The sequence below is a fragment of the Chelonus insularis genome, unplaced genomic scaffold, assembly GCF_013357705.1.
Source record: "Chelonus insularis isolate UGA/USDA-ARS -01 unplaced genomic scaffold, ASM1335770v1 scaffold_277_pilon, whole genome shotgun sequence".
NCBI lineage: Eukaryota > Metazoa > Arthropoda > Insecta > Hymenoptera > Braconidae > Chelonus > Chelonus insularis.
Window position 1 is genome coordinate 159,009 of NW_023276791.1, and position 25,132 is coordinate 184,140.

The following is a 25,132-nucleotide window of genomic DNA, read 5'->3' on the forward strand; positions in this document are numbered from 1 at the left end:
TATGCAAGTTGTGGTTATATTACATTTATTTCGTTTCAACATATACAAAAAAACGCACTTTGTTATGATATATAGATACATGAAAAAAAATATGACTAAGTAGTGTGCTACAAGACAATCTTTCATCAATTTAACAATTATTCTCATGAAAATAAATATAAACATGGACGACTCTCGTGAGCACAGTACTAGTTACTGTGGAAAAATTTTATGGTTGCTGTGATAGATAATAATCAGTACTGTGTTCATAAGAATCAATCATGTTTAAATTAATTTTTATAAAATAATTTTTAAATTAATAGATTATTATACAGCACAGTACTGAGTCATGTTTGCTTTTTTTTGTGAATAATACTTTTGTTTGATTTATTTGTTTATTTTTGTTATAATTGATTTAATTACTCGATCTATTGGGAGATATAATTCGTTGGCAGCGCGATAAATATCCCCAAAATGTTTCTATTTATCAACTTTTTGCCTTCTCCAAACAAATTTTACTCAGCAATATTTAATCTTAAAAATATTTTGACTTCAAAATCTTCATCTCTAAATCGATTACATTCTAATAATATTTTTTTTACCATGATTTATTATTGATAAAAACTTTTTAAATATAAAAAGATTTGGAACCAAACGATTTCGTCAACATAATTTACCATATAATAATGGAAAGAAATGATTTTGAATTGTTTGTAACAAATGGGGAAAAAATAAGAAAGAAAAATTGCTACCAAATTAAACCATTTTAAGAACAATCAGTAGATTATTAACTGGGGGAGCAAAGTATGATAATTTGACCTCTTTCAGTCTTTCTGTATGTGATAGAATATGTCGCTTTCCGTCCTGAAAACAGGGAGCAAACTTTAACTTTGAGTGGATGTCTGAGAAAAAAAATTTTCAAGTTTAAATATCGCAGATTAAAATATTTTAGAATAGAATTTTTAAATAGAATATGACTTTTTCGGAGAAACGAAAAAGTCAAAAAATAGGAATATTTTGGAGACATTTGTGACATTGCTTATTCGTTTATATATCGTAGCAACCAAAAGAGACAGCGATCACACAATTATAACAGTAAATCTATAATTCATTATCACGTATAAAAAAAATCATATATTATAATTATAGTCGTTCTTTATTTAACCTCTGATATACACACATTATTTATCAATAAAACTTAAAAGTTGATACAATTATTTATAATTTTGTGATTATCATTTTTAGAGCATAAGCTACGAAATTCCATGAGATATAACTATTTTTAGATGATTTAAATGTTACATTAAAAAATGACATAATTATAAATTTAATTAATACTAACAGATAAAACTTATTACGTGATATTTACAGGTAAAATAGAGTCAACGAAACTTGTTCATTGTTAGCGCATATTTACACACCCGATAAAAAAATAAATTTCCATTTTTTCAAAGAAAAAAAATGCAAAACCTGTGAAAATATTTGTATCAAATATACACTTGCATTTGGGTTTATTAAGAATCAAATTAAAGATCACAAGTAATTAATCAATAAAATTAAAAAGAATCTATTTCAGTTAAATATTTAGTGGAAGAAGAACAGTGCACATAAGAAGAGAATTTATGTTACTCCACAGAATGGTTCCAATCATAGCCTAGTGATAGTCTTGGGATATCACTACCAGCTGATGATTCATCTTCACTGCTCGTAGCAGATGCTTCTTCGGAAATCATAGCTTCACCTCCTGCTTCTTGTGGTCTAGGGCCTGTGTTAACTTCAGCGTTTGAGACATTTGGTGAAGTTGGAACGACGAGAGCATTTGGTGAAGGATCACTTCCAGGCCTTCTCCTTGAACACATAGGTGTGGAATTAAATCCTGGTGACCAATCTCCATCAGAAGAAGGAACATCCGATGTAGAAATACTTTTAGATCGCGCTCTGGTATCAATTGGTTTCCTCGTTGATCGTCTAAGTGAATTTTGACGAGATACTGCTGGCCTAGCATCATGATTTGGTAAAGGATCACAAGATTCATCAATTTCAAGTGTCCAAGATACAGAGTCTCCTTTATGCACCATAAATTTAATCATTGAGCTTGATGTTGGTGTTGAGTTTTTATCAGCAGTAATAGAATGTTCAATGTGTTCTGGGCCAAGAGATCTTGATAGCCTTGGAGTTGGTGTAGCTAATTGATTAGCTAGAACACTCACTACTTCACTCTTCTGTCTGAGTCTCCATTGAAGTTCTTCATTTCTTTGCATTAACCGCTTATTTTGCTTGGAAATTTCGTGGAATGAACCCAGAAGAATTTCATTCTGATGAGATAATTGTCTTTCATAAGATTCTTTGCCCTGTAATTGAGCTTTAAGATCTTCACATCTAGCTTCTAACGTCTCAACTCGTTGTTCAAGAGTTTCTTTGCCTTCCACATCTCTTCGTAGAATTTCATTTTCACTTCTCATTGATGCGTTTTCTTGACTCCGTAACTCGAGAACAGACCTAAGACTCCAGATTTCAGCACGAAGTGTTGCTACTTGATCATTACTCAACGAACAGTCCATTTTTTCATTTGGTAGATATTCAGAAATAATCTTTTTAGATTCTGCTTCTTTCTTCAGTTGATCTTCTAAGCTATTAATCTTTTTCTGCAAGTCCTTCGTTGTATCAATTTTTTGTTTCAACTCATCATTTTCCTGTCTTAATTTTAAAATCACCCGATTTTTAAATTTCATAACGGGTTTTAAACACATTTTTAAAGAGTCATATTCATTTTTAATAGTATCAAGCTCATCCTGCGAATTTTGAGATTCTAAAGCTGCTTGTTTACTTCTCCAAAGTTTCTCTTTAGCTTCAATTTCAAATTCATGCTCTGACTTAAGCCTTTCTATTATTTGTTTGTACTTATTCTTAATTTCGTCCAGCGATGATTTAAGTCGTATTTCAAATTTTTCTTTCTCATCTTGTAGATCATTTATGTGCTTAGTGTGATCAGCTTTTACTGTAACAATTAATTCAATTTATCAATTATTCAATAATCAATTATTTTATTAATAAATTTTGATAAACTATATTTTATTTATTAAATGAAATAAAAATTATTTATTATTCTTATAATTCATTTACACTTACATTGAGCACGTAATTTATCTAGTGCTTTTTCATGATCTTGTCGCTCCTTTTCTAATGTTTCCTCTAATATCCCATGGGTTTCTTTCAACTCCTGGAATTGTACTTGTGCCTGCTTGTTATGATTTTCAAGCTAGAATAAAAAATAAATAAACTCTGTTAGTATAGTATAAACATTCAATTTCCCGCATATTTCTAATTTTGTTTTTGTAAAAAATTGTAATGTTGGAAATATCGTTTAAATATAAAATAACTAACTATGACTGGTAAAAATAACTGATTATTACAATACTAATGGATGTTAAATTCGTATACAAAATTGCATGTACAGTTACTTGTATACTATTAATTAATAAAATAATGAAGTATTTAATCATTTGCATTTTTTTCATTAAGTCAACATAAGTCAATGAGTATAAGATGACCATTATCTTGACCTTAGGCTAATAACTACTATACAATTTACATGAGTAAAGTCAATATATCATTAACTATTCACAACCAAATCAATACGTAGTTATATGTAAGGTTTTACTTCGATTTCACATGTTGAATAATTGAATAAATGTTAAAAAGTCATCAGAGATACGAAACAGAAATCTATTTTACATATGAAATTTTGAAATACAAGTAATAAAAATGTTTTAGTGAAAACAAAAATGAAACATTAAGAAAGTAATAATTTTCAAAAAAAAATTTTGACATTCATTTGATATTCATGCATGATTAAATATGAATTAACATTAATTAGCGATAATCTTAATAGATAAACAAAAATAAATAAGTATAAAAATAAATAAAAGATTAACCAAAGAAAGAATCTTAAAATAAACCTTCTAATAAAAGATATTTGACAAAATTCCTTGTGAATAATATTCTTTTGTCTTCTATTTTTATATTAATGTCAAAGAAAAAAAAAATTAGCAGTTAAGATCTGTAATTTATTCGTGTTAAAAAATATAAGCAAGGTGAAGGATTTATAAAAGAATAAACGTAACAGTATAGAAATAATTTTATGAAAGAAAATCATGCAATATATTTACCTCGTTTGTTGAATACTGAACGGTAAGACATAGCGCTTCAATCGTATTATTGGCGCGTTTTAATTGAATTTGGTGAGATTCATCATTAATATCAGTTTGAGTACCATGGTCTTGAGTCTCTGTTGTAATCCTTGTTGAAATAACAGTACTTGTATTTATATCTTTAGTTGCACGATCTGTAATGAACATCACAGGTGACATCATTCTCATAGTATTCATTGACTGGTGATTGCGTTGAAGCAACATATTTTTAAGTACACAAAAAAGTACAAATCGAACAAAAAACTTGACAAATTCAAACACTGATTTCCGTAATGCTTAATGCTTTACTACAACGAAGTGTATTGGAATTCTTCGATTAGCAGACTGACCAGCAGCCGGGCGGCTCCAACAGCCTGCATGAGGTTCTATCCCTACCAAACTTTCTTGAAGGCACAACCAATCGTTGTTACAATTATCTACCTGACAGTCCCTTCTTATAGACTTTGCTTGACGAAAGATATTTGCACCCTTTTCTTTAGAAAATGGAAAATTTTCCATAGTATAAATCAGTTAAAATTTTTGTACAAATGCTGAGGAATCCATAATCTGCTTATACTCTATTGAGACATTGTTTCATGTAACAAAAACGGGAAATTTTCGTACAATATTCCGAGTGGGATTTTCCCATAGTTAAGCCATAAAATAATATTGTTTAACGGGAGGGACTTACGCATTAAGCTTTTACACTTCTCGAGTTTAATAGCCGGAAATACCAATTCTGCAGTCTACTCTGTCCAACATCAAGGTTAAATTTTTAATGAAAACTGTACATAAATTTATAAATACTTTTCATTCTAGTTCTAATTGGAATGTTAAACTAATCTAATTAGGGAGATGATAGTTAATAACTAAAAAAGATTAACCAGAGAAACGTATTAGTGAATAACATAGATATATATACATATAGATATATATAAATTATTTCTGTAATAGTTATAAATAATTTTCATTTTGTTTCCAATTAAATATTTTAGGTTAAATGTATGATTGAAAAGGTAATGAATTAATTGATAAAAATGTAAAATAGGAGAAAATATTAAATTTAAGTGGACCACATGTTGCTCCAATTACTGATCACTACAGCTCACAGGAAGTAATATGTTATGTTTTATATGTCAATGAATCGCGTGCTAACATTTCAACAAGCTCGAAAGGGTGCGATAAAACAATCAAGAATTGCAAGTCTTTATAGACGTCAAAATCAGACTTTCAAGTACGCTGTACGCACTTCGACTGAATTAGCTCACAGCAAAACTCTAGCTTCGGCTCGTCTTTGCGCATTTTACACGCTCTGTGCATTATTCCCTTTACTCCCCTGCTTACCACCCACCAGTGCCAAAAACTTAAGTGTCTATATATTCATGTTCTCCGTCTGTGAAGTAAGCACGATTACGTATTTTACGCGATACTCCCACGATAAATTCACTCGTTCGTTAAGGCATTATTTTGTCAAGCTTTTTTCACGTTTTTTCATTCCTGAATAAATATACAATTACACACCTTTCGTGTTCAACGTAGAACCATTCTGTAATTTTTCACTGTTATTCACTGTATTTAGGGTCATCGCTCGTCTTGTTGATGGAGCCTTCCGAATTGGTGTTGGGCTCTTGTCTGTAAACACACAATATTATGACGTTATTATGAAGAGCTATTTAAATTTGTATAGTAAACCAATGAATACAAATAATTATAGATAGTTTATTACTGAATAACTAAATGTAGTTTTAAATCGTTTAAGCTTTAAAAATTTGTAGCTACTTAAAATAAATAAACATAAAAAAAAATGTTTATTAACAAATTTTAAGATAAAAATATAATATTTTTCTATTAAAATTAATTGATATAAAATAATAATAAACGTTCTTTAAGCAGAATAAGTTTAGATGAATGTTTAAAAATTTGTGATTAAATATAGGTAAAAAATAATGTTTATTAAACATTTTTAATATAAAAATTTGATTTTTTAAAATTAAAATTAATTGATATAAAATAATGATAAATGTTCTTTAAGCAGAATAAATTTAGACAAATGTTTAAATCTTTGATTGAACCGAAATAAAAAAAAAGTTTTTTAAAAAATTATCATATAAAAATTACGGTTGTTTTTTGTTAATTAAAACTTAATGACATACAATAATAATGAATTTATTTTGAGCAAAATTAGTTAAGCTTATTGTTTTTATAAATCTTTAATCAGAAGGAAATCGAGAATAATATTTATTAAAAACTTATAATATAACAAATATAATATTCTTTGATAAAAATTAATTGATATAAAATAATGATCAATGTATTTAAAGCAGAATTAATAGGAATGAATATTTAAATATCTTTAAATAAACAAAAATAAAAAATAATGTTTCTTAAAGCATAATGAAGTAACACAAAACATTTTTTTAAATTAAAACTAATTGATATAAAATAATGATGAATGTATTTAAAGTAGAATGAGTTAAGATAAATATTCAAAAATACTTGACAAATAATTGAATTAGTTTTATATTGATAGTATAAAAAATAAAATAAAATATTTACTTCCCATGACATCGAAAACGAAGCGAATCATAAATCACACATGTTCTTAGTAAAAAAATTATAATACCATCAAATGTTATTTTTAGTTCTAATCTTCTTCTAACACGTTTTATACTCATTATTTATATGTATTGCCATGATAAATAAAATAAACTGTGTCAAACCATAAATAGTGGCTAAAAAATATGTCATTAAAAAGCTCGGGGCACTAACAAAAAAATAAATCATATTCCGTTTCAAGGTAAAAAAATTTCATTAAAATTACATCGTCTTTTTTGTGAGATAAAAAAAATTATGGAGTGGAACAGTGTCATTAATCGGTCGTCGAGTGTATATTTGAAAGCTTATTATGCTCAAAACAAAATAGAGTTAAGTGAAAAAAACGTCATAAGTAGAATGAAAGGAATCAAAATAATTTGAAGAGTAAATACCAACCAAGATTAAGCGGTGACAAATCAAGTGTACAAGCTTTCTTTGGATCATTGTTGGTGGCATGTAACTTTAAGCTGCCACGGCCATTGACTACCCTTCGTTGTTGATTTCCAGTAGCAGGTGATCGTTCTGAAAAATATAAAAAATCAAAATGAAAACATTATACATAATCTGATGAAAATATTGAACAGATAAGAGCATTGCCAGGCATCAAGTGCCAGAGAAGAATAACGTAAACAGGAAATTTAAATGATATTCCGGCAGTACTGAATAAGAAACGCCAAGAATTAAAATAGACGGCCTCGATGAAATGTTTAAGTCGTTAAAAATCCACGATCACCGGCAATATATCGTGAAAATGAACTATCGCGTAGGTTTACACCAGATTAAAGTATCTATCATCAGTTAAATTGAATAAAAGTGAGGGTCTCCATAGTCATTTTACATATAGCAGTAGGCCAATTAGTGTTCATACATTCATAATACCTCTTTTAAAACTTCCTAGTCCTATTTTTGATTCTCTGATTAGGTCAGCTCGCACTGGAGCAGCTCTACCTTTGGAGCCTTGCTGTCCCATGTTGAAGTTTGCTATTCTAAGAGGATTATAACGGTGACAACTACGACGACGATGATGATGATAGTAATAAATTAAAGCACTTAAATCTTTTCCACCTCAAAATCAGTTACATAAAAATAATTTGAGGAATTTAAGAAAATAATAATGTGCAACTGATAAAGTTGTAATTGAAATTAAATTGAAATATTTGCACATGTTGCCTTGACCGTTGAAGATGCTTTGAGCCAACGCCACAAAGCTCGTCTAGCAATAGCCTACATTGTCCGCAGTTGCCCTTGCAGCCTATTCCGAGATAAATTCCTCGACAGGTATCCAATTCGGGCAATCACCCGGTGCGATTGTTTGACAGATCTGTCGTCTTCACTTTGTGTCTTTCATCCTGTCTCTTTTGGTCTCTTTGAATCACATGCATGTGTCGCATTGCAGCAAATCATCATTATTGCCGATCATTTACACGGCATATTATCGTAAGCTATCGATTTTATTTTAGCTTGCCAAGTCACGTTTATTTCTCCAGCCAAGTTCCATGACCGGAGTCGTGAACTTTGAAAGCATATGCGCGAAGCTGAGATATACTCTTAGAGTTTGATGTTAGTATATCCCTTTCTTGTCGGCCTTGGACGATCAAGCACGTGGCGACCAGGTGCTACACCTGTCTAACCAAGAGTGGGGGTAGAACCGGGTGGCAAAAGCAACGGTACAGAGTCTAGCGGTGGTAGAGAATAATTGAACAACAAAGACTGAACGGGAAGATGAGGGAAGGAAGGAGTAATGCCGGAAATAAACGGGTATATGCCGTTGACCTGTTTGTACTTTTATACTTCACTTCAAACTCATAGTTTATGTTGAAGTTTCAAATTTAAACAAGTGGAACAACGTTCTATTATTGATCAGAGCCGTGCTTTAGACTCCATAACACACTTTATCCAGTTTTCTTACACCCTGAGGATTTTTCACATTCATTTATTTGAAATTATTTTCTAAAAGTGCCAAATTTATTTTCAATACTTGGAATGTTTTTTAAATCACTAGTTTCACTTAATGACTATTTGGAGAAATCGATTCATCACAATAAAAAACTACTCGGCTGACCCGAATAGAAAACTCAGAAGGACTGAATCGTTGAGGTACAGACGGGCGCATGCCGTTGCGTGCCGCCGAACGCCGCACAACTGCAGAGACTTGGAGACCGAGCAATCACGACCATCACCGAGAACGACCGAAGGGCTTGGGCTAGCCGTCATCTCGCGAGACTCACGAGAAGGCAAAATACTTTAGCAGATGATTAACGACAATATGTGAATTTTTTCAGTGATTATGCAACGTAGAGATTGTTCTACTTACTGGAACTGGTGGTGCCCTTGCTTGGAGCACTGCTTAAATCACTCATTGAACTACGCACTGAACTACGGGCAGTTTCTTGGGTCGGGGAAGTAACTCCTTGACGAGCTCTTGTTCTCCTTATCATAAATAAAATTACATCAATTAGTAATCTACTAATTTATCAAAACATATTAAAAATAGAATCTAAATCTTTTGCTTTATTTATCAAATGAATAATTGGATGTAGAAAGGTTAATTATCTTTCATTATGCATTACCTTTTGTCTTTATTAGCATTGCTATTATTATTCGCATCGCCAGTCAAACGTTTAGCGGAAGCTACTGTCACAGCTGACGATGAAGAAGTAGATGAGGAAGAAGAGGAGGAAGTTGGTGCGAGACTCTGTAGAAGCCTAGATTTGACTTCCTTACGCGGCGGCCTCGATCTCTGTTCAGTCTTTCCTGCCTCGATCTTACTCATGACCGCGTCCCATCGACCATTCTTCCGTGGTGACCTCGAAGCTCGTCGTTGTTCCTTAACTTCCTCTTTACCATTAGATTCAATCATTGCCTTAATTTTTGACGCTACATTTTTCTTCGGCATTTTATATTTTTTCAAGCCCACTGGGTCGACTTTATTCAATAATTTATTACTCGATCGAATAGTACTGTCAGCTGAAGAAACATGTATAACAGTAACATCATTTTTTTCTGGAGATGCTTCAACTGAATTCTCTAATTGATTGGATACCTATTTAACATAAATATTTCTTAATTATAAATTTAATAAATACATGAATTTATATTTATAGATATTAAATGGTACTAATAACAACCTGTAAATAATTCATGATAATTTGAGGTACTTCAGGCTTAAGAGTTGGTGATACTCGACATTTTGGTGATACTTGAGTATCACCAGTATCAGCTGTATCAGCTGTTTGATCTTCACTAAGTGGTTCTTCATGATTATAAAGTTCATCTTGTCTCTTATCAAGATCTGAATAAATTCCGCTTGAGTCCATTTCTTCGCCTGCGAAGCTGGGACATCTGCGACCAACCGGTGCACAGAAAAGAGTACCGTCTATTACTTGAGCTTTACGATCACCTCTACCAATGTCTTCATGAGCATCAGCATCACTTTCAGTAAAAAAATCAGAATCAGTCATTGGATCTTGTAACCGACAAGATGCTGGCAAGTTTACAGGTAAATTAGCAGCAAGAGCTAATGGTAAATCAGGACCACGACTTGCTGGTCTTGAATTTTCTCCGTCACCTTGATAACCTGCTTCAAGACTTGTTATACTAGTTACAGAAGTAACGAAACTCATCGGCAAAGATGCCGTAGACGTTGCGGTGCTTGAGGCTGCTGCTGTAGTTGTTATCGTCACTGCTGCTTGATTAACTGTGTGATCAGCTGACGATTTAGAATCAAGTGGCTTTGGATCAAGTGGTAATTCTTCTAAAGATGGAGTTCTTTCACAAAAATCACCTGGTACATCAACATTCACTACAAACGGAACATCTGTCGGACGTGATGCTCGTGATGAAGATGATGTCGTAGCGGCAAAACGAGATCCAGTAAGATTTTCATAAGATGGTGTTCGGGAGCAACCGAGTGCTACGGTAAAGTCTGTCATTTGGTCCGGTGTAAGTATCCCCAAGCTTTCGTCATGCTCGAACGAATTTTGCTTATTCAGTACTAAAAACTGCGTTGTATTTAAAGAATTCGATCCTGTAGTTTCACTCGTACTACTTAATGACAAGTCTATCAAGCAGCTACTACCAACGTCCTCTATCATACTCTGTCCATACAATTTGCTACAAGAAATTCAATTATTGTAGAAATAACCAACTAACGAGTTTTAGAAGTAAGTAATGGGTTAGTAAATGATCAATACTAGACGATTTTAACTTCAAATCACTAATAATAACCTGAAATAAAACTTTGTAAAAGAAACTTTACTATTTCCCATAAAATATATCCTCTTAGACTTCATTTTTCCTACAGTTTTGATTCAATTAAATAAAAGTTCTCTTAATAAAAGCAGTAACTTCTCTGTGTACATTCAGTACAAATCTGATGAATTAGATTGTATTATTTACCAACCCACTTATCAATTACAAGATACACACTTTATGAGTTTCTCTTCTTTCCTTAATGATAAATCATGTTGTTTATCAATATCTTTCTGATTCCATACATCTGGATACTTGAACGTTTCTTCTGAATACTTGCCAGCTAAAAAAGAAACACAGAACCATGTAATTAGCATAACTTAATAATTAAAAATGTCATATAATATTATATTAAAATGAATAATAAAAAATACCTTCTGATGGAATAGAAGCAAATAGGGCATTCATGGACCATAGTCGAGGTGTATTGAGATTACATTCAGATTCAGCAGTAGACAAACTTCCTGGCAGTATGGAGTGCCTTGGATGGGCAACATTTGCATTAACACTTGAATTATATTTTGATGGTGTAACTATCTTGGATTTAGACAAAAAAGACGGTCGCACAGCTCGCGAAACCGGTATTCTACTCTCACCAGCGTTCTGTAAAGAAAAAATTTCATAAATTAACAATTAATTATAAAATAGTATACTTTAAATTAATTTATCACCTCAAACATAACGAATTAATTTATTTCTATATAACTCGCGAAATCGTAAATTTTCCTGGAAATTTGATCACAAATACTGTCAAGTCCATAGAACTTTCGCCAGTGTGCTATTCTACAACCTGGCCAACTAGCTAGATTAATTTAACTTGGACCCATATGATTCAGGCATTTGTGCTTAAATTTTGCTACCCGCGTCCATACACGCATGCGCTTAATTCTACTTAAACTCAAATTAGATATACGAATGCACATCACCACATATCACACATATGCTATCAATGTTGAGGTAATGCGCTTTATCATATGTACATTTACCAACAGCCGTTAGACTCGACTATTGAACTGTGTCATAAATGATTTTTTTTTTTACAACCTAAAATAACACTTCATTCTCTTTTACGTTTTTAAATAACTACTTGATGATTGTTGTTCACTTGTTTTTTTCTCATTCATTTACTAACGAAATAATAATTTTTAAAAACAAGTCTTGTAGTGTTAATTAAGTGATTCATATTTAATTTTAAATAAAGAATTTTTTAAAATAAAACATCAACGATATTTTATTAAATATCATAAGAACAAAACAATTTGTTCTCAATTCATATGTGCTAATGTTATTTCTATAAATAGAAAAGTCTGTTAGGTTATTCATTTTTAGAGTAATTTTGAAAATTATTTCATTACCAAAACTAATAATTATGAACCTGAATTTATAATATATCTACTTCTAACTTTATCTAAATGTTCACTAGAATTGTTTGTATATCATCTGTATGATAATCAGACAAGTAATAATAACATTCCAACGAAAATAAAAAAAAAAAAAAACTTAAATATGACTACTGAAATGATAAGATAAACTCCAAAAGACAACTAAAGTAATTATAACTTATTTTCTATACCAAGTTCCCTGTGGAGTATGAGTAAAAAATAAAATCGATATTACAATGCTTGTGTCATGTAGAAAATACATTGCTCATTACAATTATTGCCTTGAACTATCACATTGTTTCTTCTTACTAATTATTTTTATTTCTATTTTCTCACACAGTAAACATCAGTTGGTTTTACAGTATTTGTTGTAAAAAAGATTTCGATAAAAAAGTACGTGAACTGTCAGCACATCGTTCGCATAACAAGTAGGTTACACATATATCTATCTATATATATATATACATGGGAATAGAAATATATATATATAACGAGTTAACACGATTTCATTCAATTGCAGCTGGTAATTCGTGCTAATTCACTCCGCCTACCTAACCTTTTATTCTTATTCGTTACTCCGTTATTCTAACGCACATTGCATGTTACTGTACGAAGACTCGGCCTACTCATACTTACTACTCATACACTTGCCTCCTTATCTCATAATCATAGTCATCAAATGCCGACTGACACATAAAAAAAAAAAAGCCTCAAGTGAAAGAATTAAGAACACATTTTTAATTTTAATGTGCCAAATAGTTTAAGATAATGATAATTTTGTGAATTGATTCAAATAAGTTTCTTGGAAATTAGACCACCAACGTTGATATTAGGTGGGTGATCTACTTGAATAGTTTATTTTGTCTCTATATCAGCAAATAGCTTGTCAATTTAACATCAGCAAATTATTTTTCTTCTTGAATGAATAATATGGCTTTGATAGAAAATTTATTTTTATTTGAACAGGAAATTAATTATATTTTTCTGAAAGTGATGACAAGGTGAGAAAATGATTATTTTTCATAGTATAAATATTTTTCTGACATATTATATATCAACTCTTGATGCTGTACATAATTTTCTAAAAAAAAATAAAAAATAGTAATTGTTTATAACGAATTCGTATTTTTATAAACAATATGTAATTTTTACGAGTCATATCTCATCACAAATAACATTATTTTGATGAAACCTTCCAAATCCATGTGATGTATGCATTACTTAATCAATAAATACAATTTTTAATTATTTATAACAAATTCATATTGTTATAAACAATGCATAATTGTTGAAAGTCATATTTGGTTGTGAACAATAATGTCTAGTCAGTATCGACTCAATTTTTAAATGAAATTGTTATTGTTTGACTTAAAAGTATTTTAAATAGCTAACCTTTCATTTTTTTATTAGTTATTTCGTTATAAAAAAAATGGCTCAAACGAATTTGTTCAAATTTCACTCAGATCTTTTTTATAATAATATCTTTCGAATTAATTTTGGTTGAAGTCAATATCTTAATCCATTCTTGAGATATCGAAAACGAAAAAAATGCTGACGTCCGTACATACATTCATACGTACGTACACACACACATCATTCTATAAATTGGTCAGTATGCTTGCAAATATCATGAAAATTCAAATTTTACCAATCGACCTAATTTCAATAACTTCCTAATGGGAAGTTCAAAAATTAGAAATGTATATTTCTAAAAAATAAGAATATTATAAATAATAAAATAAAATGAACGGCGATAGTAAGCAAACTTAGATAGACTTTAATATTATTACTGTTGTTTATTGATTAGAAAAAAAAAGTCTTTTTTGAAATATTACCTATGATATGTTTTATGTATAACTAGTGAATTGTGCGGTCTCATATGCACCGTTATGTGACTGAAGTTTGGAAATTTAGTCACGAAAACGATGTATTTAACAATATGTTGATACAACAACGGTTCTATACTTGAGAAACTTTATGGTTACTTTGTGAACTGCATTGAGAAACTATTGAATATCCACCAAGGTGTTGTAGTTTTAATCAAAGTTAAACATCAACAATGTCATCAAGTTATTCAGCACATAAATGTTTTTTTTTATAAAAAATGTAAATTAAAAGTATTGCAAAAAGACATGTTTCACTTTTTACATACCAACTCATGTATATAATCAATAATAATAAATTAACTGTGGTAAATAATTATATTATTCTCTTTTAGATTGAATATAGTAATTATGTAGTCGAGATAATTTTTCAAGTCATGACTTAAATTAATAGAGTCCTGCACGCCTACTATTTTTTTCTCGCAGTGGTTAGATTTTAACAAACAAATCTAAAAATGAAAGAAGTTTTAGACTTAATTTATCTAAATAATTATTTATAAATATTTATTATTGTAATTCAATTAAAAATCACTGTATATTTGTTTAATAATTAATTACAGTATACGTCACCGTTATACAATAATTGAGAATTTTTAATTTCAATCGCAACTGCTGTTATCATCATCAGTATTATTTCTCAGTATTATATAAATATTAAAAATTAAAGATGCAACATGATTGAACATTTAAATATAAAAAAGAATTAAATTAATTACCACTTTATTGGAGTAGTTTTCATTCATTAACTGTCATAGATGTTCACAAAAATGTTCACTCAATTGACTTCAACTAATTTATCTATAAATTTCACCAATATAATTGAAAAATAAAAATAAATATCAATGGTTAGTAAATTATTGAAACAATTGAATTGCACTAAGCGTTTAAACTATTAAAGTTATGTCTTTTATTGATGGTGATTTTCCGTCTGGACATGGTTTATGAACAAAGCGTCGACTCGTGACGACGAGTATTCCAATTTGAAATGTTACTCTAAAGTTCACAGGTACTGATATGCGTTCATCAGTGCGTGTTTCCGCACGCACACGGTCGTCGCGCACGCACGAGTTTTTCTCTAGTTTACAATTTATATCTCCAATAATAAACAGAGAAACCATAATTAACAATGAACAGATTTATAACATAGAAATCTTTGAATGATCATTTTAACAATGAAAAACGAATAAAATAAAATAGATTTTAAAATCCCATACAAATGACTTAGCAGCATGACAGTGCAAATTTCAAGTGAAATAAAATAAAAAGAAAAATAAAGTTTCTAAAACTATTGAGAAATAATGTCTTTACTTAAACAATGTCAACAAATGATGTTCATGTGAACAGTGTAACTACCCATACATTCCACCTGCTTCTCCATCTCATTCTTTCTTTCTAATCTCTTTCTCTATTGCTCTTTTGATGATCGTAACGGCCGCAACTACGGCGGTAACTTTAACATACGTCAAGAGGCAAACTATGTATAAACTATACTTGAACCAACATCGCTATCAACATACTTGCATTGATAATATCCTCATATATTTATTCAATCATCAATTAAAACATCAGCCCATAAAAATTCCTTATCTATTTCTCAGAACAAAATAGCCTACTTCACATATTATTAATTATTCTAGTCTTTCTTTATAATAAAATGCTATTTAACTTTTATCACGTCAATTGATAAATATTAAAATTATTTACAAAAATTTATATTTCATCAATTCATTCTGAAAATTAATTTTAACAAGGAATAAATCCAATTTGAATATGACATCATCCACTTGAACTTTATTCACATAATTAGGCAATAAAACTTTAAAAACAAATGGATTTTTGTATTATTAAATAAAATGAAGTAAGCCAGCTGTTTATCAATTTCCTTATTTTGGAAATTTGTGTGAAAGATTAAATGGATATCAATAAATTATGAATTAACATTAAAGATACTTTGTTTAAAGAAAATAAAAATATGGAAATTATGTTTAAAAACTGGATATTTACGAATCCTAATGAAGGCTCGCCTTATGTAATTGATGAACAGCCGTCGCATCTTCCCAGCCTATGCTCGAGTATGCTTCTGTTGACGCGGCAATAACAAAAGAGTTGAACCCTTTGAACCACTGCAGTAATTTTGCTTGTATATTTCCATCAACGTGCACATTGTATAGAAGAACAGTACTATGTATCTTATTGTTACTTGGCATTAATTAACCTCGAGTATTGTCGATAGCAAATAATTAAAAAGCTAAGATAGAAATAAAACACAATAAAACAGAGAAACGTTCAGCACAACAGACGGTTCAACACTGATTCCATCAGTTGTAAAGTGGAGTGTCCGAGGCGTTTGTAGCGGCACGACCTTCGTATCACTACTTACCACGTCTAACACCGCTTGTTTCATCGCATATAAGCAGCGATGCGCCTTTATTATGAAGACTTGGCAGTTACATGACTTTACTTTATACGACTTGTGAATACCTTAGTACCACGTCAACTTATCAACATATTGTTTGATTAGAAACTTGATGTTTTTTTGATGAATTTCAATAAAACTGGAAGTCTAATATGTTAGAAGTTTGTCATGGTCATAAATATCATGATTGGTCATAATTATATACTATTTTAATAATGTTCAGATACTAATCGCACCTAATTATAGCGAAAAATAGCTAACACAACTAAAAGTAGTGTGTTTTTATTACTTGAAATATTTTCAACATTTGTGGTAATGAGTTTTTAAAAAAATATTTCTACAAAATTATCATAATGGTCATCACCAAAAAAAAATGGATACATTATTCCTATTACTGTTCATAATGATTGATATCTGATCTTTAAATCACAGAACTATAACTCAAGATGTCATTTTGATAAATAAATTTGTTATTATTATTGTTTGTATCAAGTACTGTCACGAATATTAATCAAGTTAAACAGTTGTAAATTTTTGATATGCCGGGTATGACGACTTGCTACCATGTTTACCCGATCGATCATCTGCTAACTCTTCTTTTTTTTTTCTATTACGCATGCAAGTTTTCCCCTCTTCATCTTTTATGTCATCTTCACTTTGATGCATATGTGATACGCAACATTACAGCACAGCAAGGAATGCAATACAAAAGTTTTGAAAACGTCAAGTCCAATAATAAAATGTCGAGTTAGTAGACGTCGTCAAATTCTTACTCTTTATTCAATTGATAATGACACGCAAATGCATCAGAAGTTGAAAGTCCATATAAATGAATAAGGAATGTTCTTGGAAACTATCCTCGATGGTAGATAATAATAACGATTTTTCAAGCCTTTCAGGTGTTCAATCCGGAGAAATTAAATTAGGTTATAGTAAAATTGAACAAATCAATAAAATGGAGTAAAAATCAATACTTAAGTTAGTTAATAAATATTGGTAAATGTAAAATTTACATATTATCGATTTCATGCAGTAAAAAAAGTCGACTTACTTTCGCCATTCTGAGGGTGGGTCAGTCCTACTGCAATTTCAATTGGATCTTCAATTGATGAGATAATAATCAATAAAAATTTTTCTTCTTGAAGCTTAGGTAAATAGTTTATAAAAATCAATTAACTTTAAGAAGCACTGCCAATTCATTATACACAATTTTGATCCACTTTTCTGCTTGCTCACTAAACGTGCTAACTTCTGTTGACGACATTCGACGATTCCTACCGGCGTCGTTCGGAACACAGTATTGATCAACGGCGCGGTCATCAGGGCGTCCCTATGAGCTAGAGAAGGGGCTAATATCCACTTGAATCGTGTAGTTCAGAACTACTACTGCGCTCTCTTGATCTTCATAGATTGTTCTTACTATTATTCACATTAATTCCTATTTATTTTATTATACTCCAGATTTATCACTGTAGGTTTGATTGTATTTTAAATAAATTGGCTTCTTTCATAAATATCTTTGGTATCCATCCTATCTGCATCACATACCATTGAAAGATTGAGATAAAATATAAAAATATATATTACCTAGAGGAAAAAACTTATTTTTAAATAAATAAAATGATTGTTTTGAAATACTAACCAAACTCATTAAACTTGATATTCAATTATAATTTATCAATAGATTTTGCAACAATATTTTCAAAATAAATATTCAAAGATTATTCATTATGTGAATTTGCTGATTAACAATAAAATTGTCGTCATTCATTAAAAACAAATACGATTAATAAAATTTTTATGTCAACTTTGATTGTTCAAAATTTTTGTGGTTATTCGTATAACAATGGCCACTTTTTCATTTTATCCCGCGCACATGCGTGGATGTTGCGCTTACACATGTGTAAATATATTGCGCAAAGATGATTGCGCACTAACACATTGCAGCAGTTTTAGACATAATAGATTAGGTTAAGTTGAAAAGTGTAAAATTAAATTAAATTGACAAATATCACTAACAAAATGTCATTAATTATTAAAAATCTTTCAACTAAATTTCAACGATATCCATGTCAGATATCAAAACTCTGTACTGTAGTTGAAAGCCAAGTCCAAAGTGAAACGACAAATAATAATACCTTGATACCAACAAATGATCTTCCAATAATATCAAATGTAAAATATTATGATGAAGAATCTTTGTATATTAAAAAAAGGCAAGTTTGGATAGATAACATAGATACCATTCAAACAAAAAAACTAGGAATAATGACCCTACATCCAGAAATATTTGCGGCAAGACCTAGAGTTGATCTTTTATGGAGTAATGTGAGATGGCAACGAATGTATAAATTTGTTGTAAGTAATTTTATCCTAATCTTTATCAGAGTATTCTATTGTTATATTTATGAATATAATTGTTATTACAGAACTTTGCCCATGTAAAAAATAGGGCTGAATTAAAAGGAGGTGGAAGAAAACCATGGCCACAAAAAGGATTAGGTCGTGCTCGCCATGGAAGTATTAATTCTCCTTTATTTAAACATGGTGGTAAGGCTCATGGTCCAAGATCTCCAGCAACTCATTTCTACATGCCTCCATTTTATGATCGAGTATTAGGGTTGACTTCAGCATTATCTGTAAAATTAGCTCAAGATGATCTTTATATTGTCAAAGACTTAGAAATTCCCACTAACAATCCGGAATATATTGAGTCCTTGCTAGAAGAAAGGTATTGGGGACCAAGTGTTTTGTTTGTGGATACTGAAGACATAATGCCAGAAAATATTACGATTGCAACTGATACAATTTTTCACATAAATTTGATGCCAGTTTATGGTAATAGTAGTTCACTAACTTTATGATTATCTTTTAAATTTTGTTTAAATTATTTTTTCTTTCTTCTAGGATTAAATGTTTACAGCATGCTGAAGCACAATACACTTGTTTTAACACAACGTGCAGCTCGTCAGATTGAAGACAAGCTTTTACATCATTTGCACAGGCCTGATAATAAACAGTTGATGTCTAAATTTACTTTGAGTAAGAAATAAATTAATGAAATAAGATATTTATTAGTTGTATGGATCTTCTGAATAAACTTTACAAACTATGGTAATTTCGTCTATTTAATATAAAACGTATTAGTATCCTACAGCTGTCTGTTGATTTATTCTTGCAATTAATTATCTTATTATCAACTTTCTTTATTCATGAACACTTGATGATAATTTTTCAATGATAATTTATCATATCGTCATCTTCTTTTTACGCTCATAGTACTGAAAGATTTCTTTAAGATTGGCTGCAAAAAAAAATAAGATATTAATATCAATTTATTCAAATTATTTTCTATATTCGAATGAATATTATTTCAAAATTACCCTTGGCATTGGATAAGTTCCCAGCATCTTTTCTCGAATTTCCCATCTGATTCGAGTGTGTAAGTTCTCACCGGGAAGTGGAAATTTTTTCCAATCCTTCTGATATTTCTGGTACAACATGACAGGATCTGATTTAGTCTGTTGTGGAGGACCTTGGGTATCTGAACGTAAAGTCCATGGTCTAATGACTAGAATTAAATAAAATCAACATTATAAATTCAATTATTAATTGATTATGAATACTGGATTATTCTGTGAATCTCAAGAATGACTTAGGGAAATTTGTTATTAGTAAAAATAAGAAAAGGTTTTAATTTCATTCTGAGATAATCTCTTCGTTATTCGTGTTGTAAGAAAGTAAGTTTTTTTCAGTCTTGAGAAAATAGGTTTTGTTCTTTTTATATTGAAAAAATGAACTTTTTTGATATTTTAAAAGTCATGTCTACAGTAACTAGTTAATGATAAGCGTATAATTACATGATTTGGGATGTGAATGAGAAGAACTCCTTGAAAGTGCTTGTCGATTTGTATGTGGCGTACATGTAGACTCAGAAGTAATACTTTTAGATCGGGATCGTTTAGGTACTTTCTCTGATATCACCAATCCATGAGTATGATCAGAAAGTGAATTAATTATTTCACTTTCGGATTTTCTTGATTTCCTATTACCAGCTTCTTTTTTTAGTTTCTGTTGTTCATTTATTTTAGTCTTTTTACATTTTGCAAGTGATTCTTTTTTCAATTCATTTGGTTGACGTTGTCTCGATGGACTTGGAGATTGATATCTTTGAATATTTGGTCGTGTTTGTTGATTCTCATCACAATTTTCGTCATTATCATCATAATCTGATGTCGATACACATTTAATTTTTATTTTTACTACAGAATCATTGGAAGACAAAGTTGATGCCACATCACTTCTTGGACTATCGTGTAATAATTCTGCTAACGCTTTTTGCTGTTTAAAGAAAATTTTTCTTTTCATTTCTTCTCTCCATTGTTGACGTTCACGTTCTTTAATTTTACGGAGTAATTTTAAATCTGTTAAGAAAATTAAAAATAAGTAAAAGTACTAGTGGGTTTTATATTTTTGAATCTAATCACCAAATGTACGTTAAATCTTCATTACCTTTCATAAATGCTTTCAATACTTGTGCTGTTATACCAACATATCCCAGAGAATTGAGAATTGCTAGGACTTGTCGAGGATCATCTTTTTGTTCAGGCATTTTAATAATTGTTTAATAGTATTTTTTAACAATAAATCTACACATATATTCACAGATTCTTAGTTGTTTACACTGTTCAACTGACAAAAATGATTGAAGTAGACATGTTGTGTCCTTTTTTATCGTCAAGTATAGAAATCCAATACAACGTCATCTATGTGTATTTTCTACTAGTAAAGCGGGAAATATAAAAAACTTGGTGTCATCATAGTTAATTTTTTTGAAAAATGGGTCTGAGCTGACTTTGTGCCCTGACGATAAACTTCTCATTCATTGAAATCCGTAATTTGATGATCTTTTAGTTTTTTTGTTTATTAAAAATTACTATTGTTATAAACAATTGTTGAATCACATTAAGTTATTTACTAAAATATGTTATTGATATTTATCGAATATAATCATAGTCATAATAATTCAATAATCTAAAACGACTTTTAATTGTTTATAACAAATTCAAATTTTAAACATCTCTAATATAAATGCTAATCAGTGAACATTAATCGACTAATAAATTAACAATCTGACACAAAGTGAAGTTGTTAACTTAAATGCGTTTTAGATCTAAGAATTTTTTTTGTCATTAAAAATTAACTTTTTTTCTATGATTATTAAGAGTTTTTATTTATTGAATAAAAATGTATTAAAATTAACAATATTATGTGTTTTCTAAAGCATGAAGACATAAAATCTTCGTCAGGAAATACAATATAAGAGACAGTGAAATTTCCCGAGAAATTTAAATTGTTCAGAATGCAATTTTACACAAAAAAAGCATTCATGACTTATTTCCTATCTGTAATAGATAAAAAGTTAAGCGCGGCTGAAACTCGCGAATTAAGAAGAGTTTCAGTCAATGATAAAACAATTAAATAAGGATAAATTTAATATTTTTAAATCAAAATTAAAATAATACAATTAATTGCAATTATTTACATTGAAACTTCTTTTGGAAAATTATTAAATTCTATATTTGTTTTAACATTTTTTGAATTAAAAGCAATAGATGAAACACATTAGATATTAATAATAAAAAAATACTTGATTTCTATTGCAAAGATTCATTAGATTTATATTATTAAAAGTTTTTACTTATTAAATAAAAATGCATTAACATTTACAATATTATGTGTTTATTTATAAATTCATTTTTATTACATTCATTTTGTATACAAAATATTTCAGATGATTTATATTTATTTATAATGTAAATATTAAATTAAAGCTATTTTTCACATTTGCCATACATAACTTTAAGTGATTAATTTTATATAAATTTAAATTGTACAATGACAGAAAGATAGCGTAGTCCACACTTGATAGTTGTGCTTAAAAACTCATTATTAAATAAATGCTAAAAAGAGTTAGAAAATGTGTCAATTAGTTTAAAAAGAAACTCATTCTCCCTTTGATGGTTCAAATGTCCGGATGAAAGTCTTCAGATCTATAGTGGTCAAGTAACTCAACACTTCGTCGATACACTCAGGAAGAAGTTCTGGTTTAATATTCGAACGAAAGTGTTCTCCAGCAGATTTTTGCAGTTTATATCGTTCATATCGACATTGTGCTTTCCTAAGTCGGAATCTTACAATACCCATATATAATGGAAACTTTTCATCATAATCAGATGGTTTTAAAATTTCTTGGATCTTTTGATTTTCCATTAATATGCCAATCCGGTGCATATGTTGTGTTAACAACTCATGAAAACACATGTCATTAATTCCGATATTTTCCATTTTCATTCTTTTAATTTCTTCTTCACACATGGTGTCTAATGTATCCAACGCATCATCTAAAACGGTATTGAATTTCAATCCGTTTATCGCGGAATATTTTGCTCCATTCATAGTCACAAAGTCACATTCATTCAGATTTAGTCCAGCAGTCTTTAATTTAATTGAATGTGACACTAGCATTTGAATTACAGTATGAATGGGCAAATTTACGGGGGAAGTTGTCAACATTTTATCAACAGCACATGGAAGCGGAGATTGATTCCTTTTATCAAAAATATGAATATTAGCACCATATGTTAGAAGAACTTTGACTGCTACAATATTTTGAGAATTACAAGCTACAAAAAGAGGTGTGTGACCTTCCTCATCGACAGCTTCAATGTTTGCATTATGCTTCAGCAATAGCTGTATTATTTGGATAATTCTTCTACATTCCTTCAAATACAAATTGTGACGAATTGCTCCATAATCCCTATCTGCTACATTTACAATAGCATGCTTCTCTATAACAGCTTCAAAATTTTCATCATGCTTCAGCAATAACTGCATTATCTGGAGATTTGTTTTACATTCCCGTAAACAAATATGGTGAAGAGGTGTTTGGCCATTCCGATCTGCTACATTTGGATTAGCACAATTCTCCAATAAACACTCAACTGCTGCAATATCTCCAGATCTACAGGCTTCAAAAAGAGGTGTCTGGCCTCTCTTATTTACAGCTTCAGCATCTGCCTTATACTTCAGTAATAATTCTATTATTTGGCGAGTTGTTCTTGATTCATAGTAGCCAATGCGGTGAAGAGGTGTTTCACCATCCTGATCCACTATATTTGGATTAGCATTATTTTCCAATAGAATTTTAATTATTGCAAAACCTCCAAATTGACAAGCTCCAAAAAGTGGTGAATGACCAATATCGCACACAGCATTAACATCTGCATTATACTTCAGCAATAACTGGATGATTTGGCAAGTTGTTTCAGATTCCATTAAACAACTACGGTGAAGAACTGTGGAACCACTCTCATCTCTAGCATTTGGATTAGCATTATTTTTTAGAAGACATTCAACTGCTTCAAAATTTTCACAGATACAAGCTTCAAAGAGAGGTGTCTGACCTCTCTTATCTACAGCTTCAATATCTGCGTTATGTTCTATTAATAACTGTAATATTTGGAGATTTTTTTCAGATTTATATGACGAAACGAAGTGAAGAGCCGTCTGACCGTGCGGTTTAGTAGCGTCTGGATTTGCGCCATTTTCCAACAGAAATTTAACTGCTGCAACATCTCCAGATTTACACGATTTAAAAAGCGGTATCCAACTGTTCTCAACACTTCTATCTCCCAGGAAACCTCGATGTGACATGGTTGGTTGATTTTTTCTAAAATTGAGAAATTTTTGTAGAAATTTTTATATATCAACACAGAAGTAAACACAAGCACACATTAATATACATACATATAATTTCTCTGAAGTATAATTCACTCCGAAAAGAGTCACTGTAAAAGTTGATCTTTTATTTGTAAACTTTTCGCACTACCACAACACACAAACTATTGTGTAACTCAATATTGTACGATTTTATCGGAAAGTATAGACGTGGACAGTTGGTCTAAGCAAGACGTTCCTTACACACTTCTGCGGGTAAACTGAAGACCTCCGCTCTATGGTAGTCACCACCAACTCTAGTTCCACTGTGCGCATGCCCTAAAAATTGAATACGCCCAAAGTCCGTGGGAGGGATAAGGCCCATTATTTTCCTTTGTTCTACCTGAGAAATTCAGAGTTCAAGTCTGATCAGATCAGTATTGTGAGACTGTTTATGTCTAAAAATTATAAATAAAATCAGATCTGGACACGTTATTCATGGGTTGGTCTTGCCGTAAATATTTCTGGATGTAAGGTCATTATTCTTGGTTTTTTTGTATGAATGGTCAAAGTAAATAGTACATTTCACACCTAGGGAGGGAAAGTAGTCTAGCTCAAACCACGTGTAAAATTACAACCCGAGCCGAAGGCGAAGGTAGTAAACACGTGGGTTAAGGTAGTCTAATTGTCTTCTCTAGGGCTGAATATGATTTTTCG

At 30.4% G+C, this 25,132-nt stretch overlaps 4 protein-coding genes across 8 annotated transcripts; 1 reads left to right on the forward strand and 3 right to left on the reverse strand.

Annotated features, from left to right (window-relative positions):
• On the reverse strand, nucleotides 1-18,025 carry LOC118073382 (formin-J-like). 5 transcript variants are annotated; one of them, XM_035093862.1, is made up of 11 exons: nucleotides 17,748-18,025; nucleotides 11,390-11,618; nucleotides 11,193-11,298; nucleotides 9,893-10,877; nucleotides 9,335-9,807; nucleotides 9,079-9,194; nucleotides 7,161-7,286; nucleotides 5,691-5,801; nucleotides 4,149-4,324; nucleotides 3,109-3,238; nucleotides 1-2,977 (listed from the first exon to the last, which is right to left on the reverse strand). In XM_035093862.1, exons 1-11 carry the CDS (start codon nucleotides 17,754-17,756, stop codon nucleotides 1,605-1,607), a joined length of 3,834 nt encoding a protein of 1,277 aa, XP_034949753.1. In that variant the 5' UTR covers nucleotides 17,757-18,025; the 3' UTR covers nucleotides 1-1,604. The 5 variants fall into 5 exon arrangements, with proteins under 5 accessions (XP_034949753.1, XP_034949751.1, XP_034949755.1 ...); XM_035093860.1 differs by lacking the exon at nucleotides 17,748-18,025 and adding an exon at nucleotides 16,305-16,636; XM_035093864.1 differs by lacking the exon at nucleotides 17,748-18,025 and adding an exon at nucleotides 16,285-16,430.
• A 603-nt stretch (nucleotides 18,026-18,628) lies between these two features.
• Nucleotides 18,629-19,814, forward strand: LOC118073386 (39S ribosomal protein L4, mitochondrial-like). Its single transcript, XM_035093868.1, has 3 exons — nucleotides 18,629-19,054; nucleotides 19,126-19,534; nucleotides 19,604-19,814. The coding sequence occupies exons 1-3, from the start codon at nucleotides 18,719-18,721 to the stop codon at nucleotides 19,747-19,749; spliced, it is 891 nt and encodes a 296-aa protein (XP_034949759.1). The 5' UTR covers nucleotides 18,629-18,718; the 3' UTR covers nucleotides 19,750-19,814.
• Hyls1 (Hyls1 centriolar and ciliogenesis associated) lies at nucleotides 19,751-21,414 on the reverse strand. Its single transcript, XM_035093867.1, has 4 exons — nucleotides 21,209-21,414; nucleotides 20,557-21,120; nucleotides 20,080-20,267; nucleotides 19,751-20,000 (listed from the first exon to the last, which is right to left on the reverse strand). The coding sequence occupies exons 1-4, from the start codon at nucleotides 21,306-21,308 to the stop codon at nucleotides 19,953-19,955; spliced, it is 900 nt and encodes a 299-aa protein (XP_034949758.1). The 5' UTR covers nucleotides 21,309-21,414; the 3' UTR covers nucleotides 19,751-19,952.
• Nucleotides 21,415-22,702: 1,288 nt separating this feature from the next.
• On the reverse strand, nucleotides 22,703-24,412 carry LOC118073399 (ankyrin-1-like). Its single transcript, XM_035093893.1, has one exon. The coding sequence runs from the start codon at nucleotides 24,410-24,412 to the stop codon at nucleotides 22,703-22,705; it is 1,710 nt and encodes a 569-aa protein (XP_034949784.1).
• Between the last annotated feature and the right edge of the window lie 720 nt (nucleotides 24,413-25,132).

Bases quoted from the DNA above. Each gene is read 5' to 3' on its own strand.
- LOC118073382 (XM_035093860.1), bottom strand. From the start codon at position 16,487: ATGCCAAGTAACAATAAGATACATAGTACTGTTCTTCTATACAATGTG. The intron at 11,299-11,389 runs GTATTTTTTATT...TTTCTTTTTTAG, and splicing joins TGCTTCTATTCCATCAGAAG to CTGGCAAGTATTCAGAAGAA. The intron at 4,325-5,690 runs GTGTGTAATTGT...TGTTCATTACAG, and splicing joins TTCTACGTTGAACACGAAAG to ATCGTGCAACTAAAGATATA.
- LOC118073399 (XM_035093893.1), bottom strand. From the start codon at position 24,412: ATGTCACATCGAGGTTTCCTGGGAGATAGAAGTGTTGAGAACAGTTGG.
- Hyls1 (XM_035093867.1), bottom strand. From the start codon at position 21,308: ATGCCTGAACAAAAAGATGATCCTCGACAAGTCCTAGCAATTCTCAAT. The intron at 21,121-21,208 runs GTAATGAAGATT...TTTTCTTAACAG, and splicing joins ATTGAAAGCATTTATGAAAG to ATTTAAAATTACTCCGTAAA. The intron at 20,268-20,556 runs GTAATTATACGC...ATTTAATTCTAG, and splicing joins TCATTCACATCCCAAATCAT to TCATTAGACCATGGACTTTA.
- LOC118073386 (XM_035093868.1), top strand. From the start codon at position 18,719: ATGTCATTAATTATTAAAAATCTTTCAACTAAATTTCAACGATATCCA. The intron at 19,055-19,125 runs GTAAGTAATTTT...TTGTTATTACAG, and splicing joins AACGAATGTATAAATTTGTT to AACTTTGCCCATGTAAAAAA. The intron at 19,535-19,603 runs GTAATAGTAGTT...TCTTTCTTCTAG, and splicing joins AAATTTGATGCCAGTTTATG to GATTAAATGTTTACAGCATG.